Here is a 15015-nt window from a genome sequence, read left to right on the forward strand (position 1 = left end):
GAGGACCAGGCATGGACTTTACTGTGTGTGCGTGTGTTGCGTGTGCGTGTGTGTGGTAGTCGTCCACGAGGGGCTGCTGCTTTTACTTTCGTTTTGTCATTTGCGTATTAAAGCAAGTAGAATGTGTGGCCGACTAAAACAATTCTTTTAACTATAAGCAACCCAATTTGTCTAGATCTGTATTATTTCCTTTGTATAATGAGCTTAAATATTGCTGTGCAGTCGTGTGATTTAGTCTGCTTGATTAACAATATTACAGTGTACTCTGATATGTAGCCTATATATATATATATATAAGGTCCTCGAGTCGAATGTGTTCGAATATTTCACCAGCATCAGCCTTTTCACAGTTTGTATCACTCCGCTTGTCTGTGTTTGCGCAACTTGCATCATTAAGCCAGTAAGTGGTGACTAGTGACTGTCTTTATGAGTGACCAGCTGAAATTTAATTGAACTGATTTAATAGTGCCAAAAACATTGATTTACTCAAGAAAGAAACAAGATGCTGAAACCAATCTTTAATGATAAAAAGTTTACATCTATGCAAAATAATCCTTGAAAGATTTCTCATTTAAGGCCATTCCTGTTTGGAATATGTGATTGTGTATTGTCAACAATAAGCAGAAACATTTTGCATTTCCATTTTGTAGTGTGGATCATTCATTTTAACATTTATCCTCATTCTCATGTTCAAGAATCTGTTATCTTGACAAATAATTTATGCTACTGCCCACTGACATGCTTTTAAAGCTATTGTTATCAAAAAAATGTTGGCCTTCAAACACCTTAAAATGCACATATGTAGGTCCGAGAAATCCAAATTTTCTCGGGGGAGCATGCCCCCCAACCCCCCTAACTACCTCACATTTGAATGTGTGTGTCTGTGTGGTAATATGGGCTGGTGTGGCTACAGTGCCAGGACTGATTTTTTTTAACCAGTCTGCCCCCCTGCATATAGGCATAAAATATACATTATTCTCTGTATGGAATCATGTTATCTTGTTACCCACCCCCAGCCCCTGATGTTTCGGGCTCAGCCCCTGATGTTTTTAAAACCTAGAAACGCCCCTGCTCATTACAATGGCCCTTAAAGAATGTTAAAAAATAGTAAATGGCCCTTGATAGGAAAAAGGTTCCCCACCCCTGGTCTAGACCGAAGCAACACGATGGTCATGTTCCCGCAATGGGAACATGACTCATCCACAAACGCTGCCTTAGCGTGGTCAACGCCCAGACATGCAAGACAGCGATTGTGCCCATCAGTCAGATACAACGCGACCGCAACCAGAAGTGCACGGGCGAGGCATCTTTAAAAAGACATGCCACGTGCAAGCTCTTTTATGAGAGGAAAAAGTCTCTGCAGAGTGTTGAAGTGACCAGGGATATGAAAACACAAACACTGGCAGATCACTGCACAGATCAGCAGGGAATGTGCACTCGCTGTCACACCAACACCTGGAGAGAAGCTCGTCTCGAAGAGTGAAGAGAAGATCTCAGATTTGGCTTATGGAGTGAAGTGAATACTTGGCTCCGAAGCGAAAACAAATCTGCATGTTGCCGGCATATTTCCTTATATACCCACGAGGTGGGGTGGAGTTACGCTATGCAAATTCCGCAGACCCATGGCATTTCTTTGCCATTTGCTCATTTTATATACTTGAAGGTGATAGGCTTTCTAAGCGAAACCCCATTCATCATCACTGACGTAACTCGTAGTGACCACGAAAGGGAACTCCACACACACAAAATGGGCAAAACCCCTCAATTCTCCTGCAAAATGAAACTTTACATTCAAACCAATGTTATTTCTTCTCAAAATGGTATTTTGTTTTCAAATGACACACACAATCCATCATATAGGCATTTATAAGAACCAGTTGAACACTGATGTGCTCAATGGAAAACACTAATGAATGGAAAACACTTCTTCTCCATTCATCATAATGACTTGGGCCTTTTTTTTGTTCAGTGTTACACTTACAGACAGTACATACATAAGTGTGTTGTAAAATATTTGAGAATATTGTTTTTATACTCAGAACACACTAATACACGGTAACAATTTTATTTTATTTTTTCTTCACAAAAACAATGTACACAGTGTACATCCCAACACAAAGTTGCACATACAGTGGTCTACATACAAAACAACAGAAGAATTTACTGTATACAGTTACAGTAAAAAAAAAAAAAAAACTATGCTGCAACTATGCTCTTCTGTTTGGGTCTGGCCACAGCTCCTCATCCACATCTCAAGCACTTTTGTCCCTGGCCAAGCAGCGGGGGGGAATATCGCCTAGCATGGCGATTCCAGCCATTAAAAGCATCAACTGCTATATTTTCACATGCGTCCTCCATAGCTTTGGAGAAGGAGTATAGTGGGTGGGCAGTGAACCAGTTATGAACCAGAGCAGTCCGGTGGAAACTTACGCTGTCCCAAATGACAACGTACCTGAGCTGCTCTGGGCCGTCCATCTGATCTGCTGGAATGAGTGTGTTGTGTCAGGTGTGTTGTGTGTTGTGTAGGGTGTGTTGTGTGTTGTGTAGGGTGTCCAGGGATGTGATCAGATGGGCAGTGTTGTAGGGGTCAAGGGTCGCATGGTGATGGATGACGTTGTGGTGGGTAATTGCTGCACACATTGTGATGTTCCCTCTGCGCTGGCCAGGGACTTCAACAATGGCACGCTGGCCGATGATATTCCTTCCCCTCTTTCATCTTGAATCCAACCTCATCAATGAAGATGAACTGGTGCTCCACTGCAGCCTCCTCTAGATCAAGGACTCTCTGAAACACACATGACAATATCACAAATAGACATGGAGTGGTCACTGATTGTGAAGCACAATCATTATGATTACAATACTGAAATATGTATAATTTATATGCATCAATTGTGGGATTGTATATTACTCACTTGCACATAGTTATATCACAATTCTTTGACTCCTTCTGAATTGCGTTGAAATGGCACCCTGTAGACCTGCTTCATCCTCAGATTATTTATGCGCAAGACACGGTCCAGTGTTGATAAGCTTAGCCTATCAATATTTTGAAATATCTCATTGTTTTCTATTATTTTTCTTTGTATTTGCCGTAATGTTATGGCGTTATTTTCTAGGGCCGTGTTCATGATTTCAGTTTCCCATTCAGGAGACCAAACACGTTCCCGACCGCCTTGTGTTGGGAATCTCTCAGTTCTGACAAACAAATAGTAAAATACTGTAAATACTGAGTAGGAATACAAAGTAGGAATACATTTCCCAAATACTTGAAACATACTTTATATTTACAGTTCCACAGGCAATACTGTATTACTGTACTCATTGAGTACTGTATTGATATGCAGTTCTGCAATTTTCAGAATCAGAATCAGAATCAGAATCAGAAAGAGCTTTATTGCCAAGTGTGCTTGCACCCACAAGGATTTTTTCTTGGTACTGAAGCTTCCAGTGCACATATACAAATACAAATACAACAAGAAACATAGTAATACAAATTCTAAGAATAAAAATATATAAAAAATAAATAAAAATAGTATAAAAGTAAAAAAGTAGGGTCACAGTTGGGTTTAGTCCGAATAAACATTTACAGATTATGAACATATTTACAGTATTTTGAGTAGTATGAATAATATAAATATAAATATCACCTGAGTTAGAGAATATTGCACTAGACAGTGGGAGTCTAGCGCATGTTACAGATTATAAACATATTTACAGTATTTTGAGTAGTATGAATAATATAGATATAAATATCACCTGAGTTAGAGAATATTGCACTAGACAGTGGGAGTATTGCACTTACAGGCATATGTTATCAGGCAAATCCCCAAGAATGATTAAAAGAGAGTCTGGGTACCTTTGTTCCATTTCAGCTATATGTTCAGCCAGCTGTTGTAGCGCCGCGCTCACACACGCGTCTGGAGGAATGTAAACATTCGCGAGAATGAATGAGGAAAACTCCCGCGGCGAGTAGAAAGGTTTACAGTTTATGAAATGCGCCTCTAAATTAGGAGAGCACATCTTCTTCAGTGTTGTTACATTTGAACACCAACTTTCGTTAATGTAGAAACACAATCCACCACCTCTCGTTTTCCCCGTTAGTTCCGCGATGCGATCCGCTCGGAACAGCTGGAAGCCCGGCAGATGTAGTGCGTTGTCCGGTATGGCTTCACTCAGCCAGGTTTCAGTGAAGCACAGAGCAGCGGAGTTTAAAAAATCCTTGTTAGTGCGAGTGAGGAGAAGAAGTTCGTCCATTTTGTTAGGAAGAGATCGGAGATTCGCAAGATGAATACTGGGTAGTGCAGTGCGGAGGCCGCGCTCGCGGAGTTTAACCAGCGCGCCGGCGCGCTTCCCGCGTTTGCGTCTGACCGCGCGTTTTAACAACACCGCTGCCCCTCCAACGAGAATGTCCAGTAAAACGTCTGAGTTATCAAAATCTGTAAAAAACTTGTCTGGTGTGTGTTTCCTAATGTCCAGAAGTTCGTCTTTGGTGAAACTGATAGGAAAAGAATGACTAAACGCAGAACAAACGAACAAAAACAACACAATGACTGGAGAGCTCCACACCGAGGCAGCCATCCGCGGCGCCATCTTGTTGTAAAATGAGATTTCTAGTGAGTAGATTTCTTACCTATTCTCATTTCGGAAGGTCCGGATGATGGATGCTACAGTGAACCTGCTCAAATTTGGCTGTACTCTTTGCCCAGCCTCCCTCATTGTTAGACCATGGTTGACCAAAGTGACTCGAATCTCATCAGAGATTACGGTCCTTGGCCTTCCTCATCTCCCCCACCCCCCTTCAAGTGAACAGTATTAGTGGACTAATGTAAGGAATAGTAAATGAGGGTTTAGGGGGCGATTTGGGGTTCAGCTTAGGTCACAGGGGAGAACCAAAAACAGAGACACAGCAAACATGTTACACATGTTTATGATGCGAAAAGTTTAGAAATTAATAAACACACATTGACTGAAATAATCAGGTAAATGTCAATTATCCTGAAAACATGAATGCTAAAACGGTCTCTAATCGGTCTAATTGTGTGAAGTGGAATATAAATGAAAACTTCTTGTTTATTGATCTGAGTGTTGCTGTAGTGCTGGATATCAGTCATGTGATCATCACGGCCCAATCACAGCCACCATACTGATACTCAGATCAACAGCACTCTTACTCATGTGATATGGATTAAATATTGGAAACATGATGAAAGCAGGAAGATCCAGATCTACAGGAGTGACGTTTACTGACTATTGACCGGTAAGATCCTCAGAGAGGAATAACTATAATTACAGAAGAATGGAAACAGTGTGTAAGTGAAGGTGGTTGTGAATGTGTGTAGATGTGTGTTAGTTACAGGATCAGAGAACAACACCATTCCTCCGTCATAGTCCAGATTCACTCTCACACGATCAAGCTTTTGATTAACACGAAAACCAGAACCTGAATACAGTCCGTACTGATCATACTCCACACTCCAGACATCAGTGTTGAAGAATCCCAATCCCTTCCTCTGGTTTGATGCTGTAGTTACTCCTAGAGTCCAGTAAAAACTCTGTTTAACCTCCACATCCCAGCAGTGTGTTCCTGAGTTAAAACCCTCTGAACCCAGAACACAGAAATAACCATCAAATCTCTCTGGATTATCAGGAAGAGGTTGTTTGTTCCCTCTGTATCTCACACTGGTCAGATCATCAGAAACGACGAGATCTGGATGAGCAGTGTTTGGATCCAGAATCACAGGAGCTGATGAGACACAATCAACAGATGCTTTTATTCTGATCTTCATATAATGATCAAGAGTGAACCCAACACAGATTATTATGAATTATGACACTCGTCCTGTTGATCAAACACATTTTCCTCTGATCACTGTCAGTGCTGTTATTAGTTTCACACTCGTTTTTATCATCAGCGTTTAACGGCATCAACTACAAACATTAAATATGAGATTCAGACATTTGTGTCCATCAAGAGAAACTGATACTTTGGGAAAGTTAAATAACAATAAATCAATGAGATCTGTTGAGATTTATACTGTAGATGAAGAACTGTAAGTGTGTGTCTGATCTTCAGCATCTGATCATCTTCATTTTATTGGCTCTTATAGTCTGTGTTTTGATTTAAATTTGTTTATTATGACTGTCTGTTGGGTTTGACTTACTATGTTGACTTGATAAATTATTATTATTATTAGTGAAGGCAAAGCATCACTACTTACAAACACAAATCATCTTCAACACTTCCTAGCCACGCCCTAGCAACCATTGTCGAGCACCCTAGCAACCCAAATCTGTAATCTGAATGTCATAGAGGAGTTGCGGTTGCTTTATATCAGGGTTCACCAATCTCGGTCCTGGAGGGCCGCTGTCCTGCAGAGTTTAGCTCCAACCCCAATTAAACACACCTGAACCAGCTAATCAAGGTCTCACTAGGCATACTAGAAACTTTCAAACAGGTGTGTTGGAGCTGGTTGGAGCTGGTTGGAGCTAAACTCTGCAGGACAGCGGCCCTCCAGGACCGAGATTGGTGAACCCTGCTTTATATCATTCATACTTATAAGCAGCCTTTGAAGTAACATCATTGGCAGCTGCCAAGCCACTCCCTAGCAACTAGACAGAGTACCCTAGAAACTGTTCAGCAAGACCTATATCTCTGCACCAGAACATCGTAGAGACATGGTGGTTGGCTCCTTTGACTAATAAACAGAACTTGCTACACATGCTAGCAGTGAATAGCTACATGCTAATAGCGATTAGTTAAAGGGATACTCCACCGTTTTTTCATATTAAACTATGTTATTCCTTTAACTAAGACGAGTTGATACATACCTCTCTCGTCTCAGTGCGTGCACTCAATCGCTCTGTCTTGCGGCGAAACTTTGTTAGCACTTAGCTTAGCCCAGTTCATTAAATATGGGCCAAGCAGAGAAGCTACCAAACACCTCCACGTTTTCCCTATTTAAAGGCGCAGTAATATCTTCACTAGAGGGAGCGGGGGCCGGTGAGAGGATTTTTCACGAGTGAAGATATTACTGCGCCAAGTCGAAGTGCTTACAAGCACTTGCTATGGTATTCCGCCATACAATATAGTTATCCATTTTACACGCTTAGAAAAGCGCAACGTTTTGTTTTGTGTCACCGTCCTAGGTCGAGTTACACTACGCGAGTAACTGTATTTAAATAGGGAAAACGTGGAGGTGTTTGGTAGCTTCTCTGCTTGGCCCGTATTTAATGAACTGGGCTAAGCTAAGTGCTAACAAAGTTTCGCCGCAAGACAGAGCGATTTAGTGCACGCACTGAGACGAGAGAGGTATGTATCAACTCGTCTTAGTTAAGGGAATAACATAGTTTAATATGAAAAAACGGTGGAGTATCCCTTTAAGTCTTAAAACGTCAAAAGGCGAGCACAATGCTAACATAATGTTAAAGAGTGAATAATGTTAATAATGCTAGCATCATGTTAGCATCTTCCAAAAATATACAAGCAATGTGGTGATTGTACTAGCATCATGTTACTAATTCTAACAATCTAACACCAAACTGTTCTATCTATCTATCTATCTATCTATCTATCTATCTATCTATCTATCTATCTATCTATCTATCTATCTATCTATCTATCTATCTATCTATCTCTGTCATGAAGAGCCTCTAACTCTCCACCCATCCATCATGTCCAGCTCAGATCTCCTGCTGTCAGACTCACTGTTTTGGACGATGTCCTGCATCTTCTTCCAGACTCTGAACGGCAGGTTGCCCAAGTATCGTGGCACATGAATCAAAGCTCCAGAAGCCATCTGTGGATCCGGCTGTGAGCTCTGGACTCTGGAAGAACATTCAGGAGTCAGAACTGCAGTGGCTTTGGATCAGAACCAGAGAGACCAGAGACAGGAGCAGATCACTCACCTTTCCATTGAGACTGGAAACTCCTGCAGAACAAACACACCATTTATCATCAAGAACTCAATCAATCATCAATCAATCAACCAATGATCTGAAATCAGACCTTCAGAAAGCAGACGTCATTGGCTTTCATCATCTCCTCCATGTCTTTGATTGTGTGTGAAAGAGCTGAGATGTGTGTGTTCATCTCCTCCAGCTTCTCCTTCATCCTCTGCTTCTTCTGCTCCTCTTCCTCCCTCAGTGCAGTGACTGTAGCTTCTTCTTCATCTCTGAGAAACTGATGAAGCTTCTCAAACTGCTGTTTAATCTGACGCTCTGTGTGCTCAGCTTGAGACTGAAATCAAAGCACATTCACTTCAATCATCTCAATCGACACACATCATTAATATCCAAGATAAACTCGGATACCCGACATAAAACGGATCCAGAAGCAGATTGCTGCTAGTCATTTACAGAAATAATAAACTGTTATTCATTATATCAAATCATAACTGTATATAGTGATCCAACAGCTGTAAAGAAAATGACTCTCGTTTCTGTTTCCTCACCTTGATGTGTTCAACTCTTTTCTCAAACTCTGCTTTCAGTTTTTCATTGTGTTGAAGTTTCTTTTGTAAGGACTTCAGTGCTGTATTGAGCTCCTCCTAGAATTGAACAAAAATACATTAAAACACCAGATTACAGTGAAGAGAAGACAATACAGTGATATGATCATATAATGCAGTTGTAGGATTATCCTTGAATGGTCCATTTCATTAAATGAACCCAACACCGCATTCCACAGTTCGGAACGATTCCCCATCGAACCATTAGTAAGTCATAAAACACAGTCATGGTGGCGAGATGGCTAAAGGAGATGTCACCCCCCTTTCCCTTTTTGTGCCTGTCTGATCTCATATCAGCGATGCCAGGACAGCAGGAAAAGATTTCTCTTTGTTCCCCAAACTTAAGACCAAATGGCCAAGAAACCCTGTGGTGACCCCAATGCATAAATCCACAGCCTTATCAGGAAACGAAGGATGCTTAGGCATTCCTATGGCCCAGAATCACCACAAACCTTAAACCAGGGACACCTCCTTTCTGCAGCTGTAAATTCCAAAGACTTTTGTCTCCAAAACCAATAGACTGAAATTAACCCACTTGTGGTTTAATACAAATGACGGTCTCAAAATTGCTTCCAATAAGCTGAATTGATCACCAGTATTTACCTCACATATATCTTAAGTATCATGTATGTTTTATATAACCTGTGGAGGTCTTTCTGTGTGTTTAACTTTTATTACAGCCTATTCGTAGGGTTTTCTACCTCAGTTATAGGAACTAATCACCAGAAGTTGCCTCATACATGTGTATTCTCTGTATTATATATGCTTTATATTACTCAAGCTAATTTTGTGTGTTAAACACTTACCACAGCTAAATCCTTATTTACTTCCACCTCAACTATGGGAAATATATGTATTTTGGTACCTACTTGATGGGTAAATGATTTCTAGACTTCTGATATAAAGTAGATGTGTGTAGAATGCACCATATTTAAACTATTAAGTTTGCTCATTAAAGCGTTTAACTAAACTCTCAGGAGTTTGGGCACACACGTTCACGTGGACATTACGCTAATTACATGCAAGAACCGGAGAACGGGGCGTAGGTCCCGCCCAAGACCATATCTGATTGGCTGTCACACTCGGAAGGACGGGTCGGATGGACACGCTTATAACCCAATGACAAGCAGCGATGCTTTGCTTTTTGCCTTGCTTTTGCAGTGACTTTTGCTCTTGCTTATGTCTGTGCTGACCTTTCCATCGTCCAGCGTATATGCTTACATACTCTTAAAACCACCAAGAGCTCACTCAAAACTCAACTCTTCCGTAAGATCCTTCGTTGAACTTCGTCAAAGAAAACTCTCTCAGAGTCGCTCCAGCAGCTACTCCAGACTCAGAGGAAACTCCGTTGCATAGCAACCCGCAATCCAGGAAATCCCGCGAACGAAGCGCCACCCGGCAAAGCCAACCAACCACTCACCATCGAGTGCTGTCCCTTAGAACGCATCATCGACCGACTGCCAGCCAATCAGCGGCGAAGAGATTCCCTCCAGCAACTTCGTCACAGAAGGGGACGCACGCGCTCACACAGGAGCATCCAAACGCAAGTACACAATCTCCTAATTCTGGCTGAACTGGTGCAAATCTTATTAAGAAAACAAACTAAGATTAAAGTGCTAGTAGATTGATTCTCTCAGGTTGCGGTCAAGAGTGTCTAACGCTAGACATTTGGGACTCCATTCACCCTCTGTTGAAAACATCACTTTTCTCTGTCACTGTTTGAATGAATGTTTGTGTGTTTTCGTTAGTTTAGTTTGTGTGTATTAGAGTAGTTCAATAAAGTCTTGGTTGATTTTACATACAAGCGTCTTGTGCTGTGTGCTTACAAGTTACTGCCTTATGTAGATTTTGTTACCTTGCTCATAATCAGTTATCATAATTTTATGATATTATTACCGTAGGCCACGGGATAATATTCTGTCCAGAATTAATAAAATACCCTAATCTCAATTTATCGGTGGACGAATAGAAAAAAATCAAATTTGCATATTAATTAGATTTTTATTCACTGTAATTCAATCCCCTTTGAGTTATATTGATCTTAATTCCCTCATTAATCTTACATAGTGAAAAAGTATTTGCCCCCATCTCATACTAAATTGATTCAGAAATTAAAACCTACCATAAAACAAAGGCAACCTGAGTAAACACAAAGTACAGTTTGTAAATGACAATGTTATTTATTGAAACAAAAAAGTTATCCAATACCACCTGGGCCGCATTGAAATGTATTTGCCCCCGTAGTTACTAATTCCTCAAATCTATGAAACTGCATTTATAATGTAGTTCAGCTGGACTAAACACAACCAGTCCTGATCACTGCAGCCCTGTTCAATCAGATCAACACTGAATACTGAAGCCTGATTGGTTCACATTTGTACAGAACGGCGCTTCGAACTCTTCAAGAGACTGTCACTATTAAAAGAGCAAATTTGTGCAACATTTGTTGCAAAATGCCGTGCCACGAGTGTTGCTCCTGCAGGGCTCCTGCTTCCCTCATCTGGAGCGAGTGCCATGGTTTCATTTGGCGGCTCCGAGGAGGACTTTGATGACACTATGTCTCTGAAGCGGAGGACTAAGCGAACTCTGGCCATGACTCTCCATGTGCTTTATCAGTGGATCTGGAGGACGCATACTGTCATATCCATATAGCCCCTCATCACAGTTCTTGAGATTCACGTTCGAAGGGGCTTACCAAAATAATACAGTCCTACCATTCGGACTGTCTCTTGCTCCGCAGACTTTTACGAAATGCGTGGATGTGGCCCTCTCCCCCTGAGACAGATGGGAGATCACCTCCTGAATTACCTCAATGATTGACTACTTTTAGCCCAATCGAAGGAGTAACTCTGCACACACACAGATCTTTGCTCATCAGGACCAAAGTTACGTTAGTAACCGGAACGATCTGTGTTTGTGACTCGTTATGATTCTTTACATGTGAATCAAGAAACATTTGTCTTACCTTATATGATGAGACCACTTCACCAATGGGTCTGAATGTATGATTGTCATGTTGTTGTGAAGTAAAGCACACTAAACACACAGGCTGTTTGTCCTCCAGACAGAAGAGTTTGAGTTTCTCACTGTGTAAACTGCAGATCTCCTCAGACCCGGATGAACGCCTCTCATTTCTCTCCTTCAGGAACGACTCACACAAGTTTCTTAACGCAAGATTAACTGTAGGAGGATCTCTTGAGGATCTTTTCCTGCAGACAGGACACTCCTGAGATTTCTTTATTCTCCAGAACTGTTGAAGACACTCTTTACAGAAACTGTGACTACAGCATAAAATAACATGAGCCTTGTAGATTTCATGACACACAGGACAAATATAATCATCTTCAGCTGCTGAAGCCATTTTCACTGTTTGAGCTCCAGCAATCTAAACTTTACTTTCACTTTCTGAACAACGGTTTAAAAAAATGAATCACCATGAGAATCACAAAGATCAGAAGCAAACTTGTTCAAATTATAAACTTCTCAAATTCTTCTGTGAAGTTTTTCTCTTCGTACTCCACTGATCGCTGATTCTTTATTGCTTTTGTCTCGAGACAAAGTCAGTATGGCAGAAAAGAGAAATAACAAGTCCGTCTCTTCCTGGTTAGTGTTGTAAGAGGGTGGAGCTCACAAGAGCTTACAAGAGCTTCTGATCAAGCTGCTGTGTTGAAACAGGTCAAAGAACAACATCAGGATTTTTTTAGGTAAAATTAACAAAATCTAAGCATATTCAAAATGAACTTGCATTGAAATGTTAAGATATAATGCTAAATCCTTGGATTAAACACAAAAGAACCATAAAAATACTCAAATATTTAAAATAAAAGATCTCCAAACCCTTACATATTTTATTTATTGTATACATATATATATTATTTATTGCTCTTCTTTATTGGTCACAGAGTTTCTCCAGGGTCTGTCATGCTCCAATCTTTCTCAAAATGATTTCTTCTCATGCTGAAGTTTCAGTGATAAACACTCCTCTGTTTATCTGCTGATTGTCAGTGTTTGGAGAAACAAACAGATCAACAGATTAAAAGTCCTGAATAAACAGGAGAAACGGAGATGAGACAAAAGTTTGTCTCTCATGGATAACTCGTCAGCACCTTTATTAACACTTATTTAGTATTTCTTGTTAATTATGAAAAATATACTCACTTTATTAGTGTGGCCACCAGGGGTCTCTTACACACCCTCTAGACCAGTGGTTCTCAACTCCAGTCCTCGGGACCCGCTGCTCTGCACATTTTGTATGTCTCCCTTATTTAACACACCTGAATCAGATCATCAGCTCGTTAAGAGAGACTCCATGAACTGAACTGAGTGTGTCAGATAAGAGAGACATACAAAATGTGCAGAGCAACGGGTCCTGAGGACTGGAGTTGAGAACCACTGCTCTAGACTACTAATTAAATGGATCCAGAGCAAATGGTTATGCTATTAAATAGTCAGCCCAAAAAGGCCTACCTGGTTTTACGCAAGCCACCCTAATTAAAGGATGCAGGTAGAAGCTGGTGTATCAAAAATATTAATTTATTTCACAATAGTTCAATAATATAAACAATTAAAAGAAGACAACCATGTAATACCCCATGAAACTTCCCTCAATCAAAACACCAAATTTTTAAGAGCATATACTGAGTTTCCCTCCCGAGACATGTCAGAATTTAAATCACCCCACACGTCACTCTTAATATATAAAGTTTGAGGAGAATACCACAGTTAAAATAAACACAGTTAAATCTATTACACGTGATACACAGCAATATACCCCCTTCACTAAACACACCTCACTGCAGCGTTTGTCTCTTTGGAAAACTACACGTCGCCCAATAAGTATTTCAATTAAAAGGACCCCACAGAATGTACATCAGATTATCAAAAAAAAAAAAAAAAACTCAAAACAAAAAGAAAATACAATGTAAGACAAAAATCTCCCCTCTCTCCTCATATGCCCACAGGGCATTTGACATAAACACAACGTTATGAGTAGACAGAGTAAACCAATTACATAACTAAAACTAGTAGGAAAAACTTTTTTTTTTTTTATTGAACAAAAAGCACGGGATACATGCATCAAGCACAAAAAAATAAAATAAGATACAAAAAATAAGACAGTAAATTCAAAATAATTCAAGACAGTAGCCTACATAAGGGATAGTTCACAAAACATTCATAGAAACTACAAATACAAAAAAAATAATACAAGTAAATAGAAATTAACAAGTTTGTTTGCCCATAAAATCTTTAAGATATTAGGTTAAACTTATTTGGCTTGCTGTCCACTGAAGAGGGGCTCGATGAAGCAGCTTCAACTCGAGCGATGATATACCCCCCAGTGGCTAAATGTAGGATATGATATTGAATTGAAGGGCAAGGTACCTGAGATGATGGAGTTTGGGGAGGTGGATGGATACTGGAACAGCTGATGCTAGAGAGAGGTAAGCAGCTGCTTATATACTCAGGCTGTTGATTGAAAGATTAGATGGGCTCACTCCTCCCTAACTTGCGTTTAGGAACTTCATTTAACGAGTTTGTTTGCCCATAAAATCTTTAAGATATTAGGTTAAACTTATTTGGCTTGCTGTCCACTGAAGAGGGGCTCGATGAAGCAGCTTCAACTCGAGCTCTGATATACCACCCAAAAGTGTCGAATAAAAATTTGGGACAACAAGTTAGAATAGCATGATCAAATAAAACTTTAGAAAATACAGTATGCCTAAGAGCTTTAAAACATTCTACCCCCCCCCCCCCCCAAAAAAAAGTGGAAATTTAAAGCTGCATGGGTCATGGATAGATGCTGCTGCAGCAGGGATGTTTAACAGGGCTCCTGTGGTAACTCTGGCTGGACTGCGTCTCCCTACTATGCCCACCATGTGGGGCTATGAGTGGAGCTCCGGCGGGAGCTGTGTTTGAAAGAGTGTGCCTGCGTTCATTGTGGAGTGGAACGACATGAGCTTGTGGAAATTTACTGGGGTACATCTCACCGCTGTACTGCTGCGGCAGTGACTTTCAGAAATTACTCCTGCGGGAGTATCTTGGGACTGGAGGTTTGAGTACGAGGTTGGAGAACGCCCTGCCGCATCCATGACATGGAGCCCCATGGAGTTAAAGAACATAGGGCCTCCAGATGTTACGAACGGGTCCTCGTCCCTAAAGGCAAACTGGCCACCAATACCTGAAGCAAAACTCCCTACGCAGCAAGAGGGAGCCTACGGTATATAAAAGAAATGCAGAACTACCGTCCTTCTGACGCAGGGGGCTTAGATCACGTAAATAATGGCCCGTCGCGCTCGAGGGACATACGATCTTTGGTACCTCCAGTCCTCTTTTCGGATAGGAGGGCCCACACTGCGATCCGAACGGGAGAGCCTCTATGGTTGAACATGAAGGGTCACACAGCGATTCGGAAAGGGAGAGCCCCCACAGCGCCCGAACGGAAAGCTCATACTGCGATTCGACCGGGAGAGCTCCCGCTGCATTTCGAAGGAGATTCGAAACCCAC

At 41.0% G+C, this 15015-nt stretch overlaps 1 protein-coding gene across 1 annotated transcript; it reads right to left on the reverse strand.

Annotated features, from left to right (window-relative positions):
* Positions 1-3563: 3563 nt before the first annotated feature.
* On the reverse strand, positions 3564-12108 carry LOC308680955 (zinc-binding protein A33-like). Its single transcript, XM_081349428.1, has 6 exons — positions 11476-12108; positions 8454-8549; positions 8009-8239; positions 7909-7931; positions 7709-7827; positions 3564-5746 (listed from the first exon to the last, which is right to left on the reverse strand). Exons 1-6 carry the CDS (start codon positions 11869-11871, stop codon positions 5244-5246), a joined length of 1368 nt encoding a protein of 455 aa, XP_081205554.1. The 5' UTR covers positions 11872-12108; the 3' UTR covers positions 3564-5243.
* Between the last annotated feature and the right edge of the window lie 2907 nt (positions 12109-15015).

This window comes from Scardinius erythrophthalmus, assembly GCF_964197995.2.
Source record: "Scardinius erythrophthalmus genome assembly, chromosome: 20".
NCBI lineage: Eukaryota > Metazoa > Chordata > Actinopteri > Cypriniformes > Leuciscidae > Scardinius > Scardinius erythrophthalmus.

Bases quoted from the DNA above. Each gene is read 5' to 3' on its own strand.
- LOC308680955 (XM_081349428.1), bottom strand. From the start codon at position 11,871: ATGGCTTCAGCAGCTGAAGATGATTATATTTGTCCTGTGTGTCATGAA. The intron at 8,240-8,453 runs GTGAGGAAACAG...CTTTGATTTCAG, and splicing joins AAAGAGTTGAACACATCAAG to TCTCAAGCTGAGCACACAGA. The intron at 7,828-7,908 runs GTGAGTGATCTG...ATGTTCTTCCAG, and splicing joins TTTCCAGTCTCAATGGAAAG to AGTCCAGAGCTCACAGCCGG.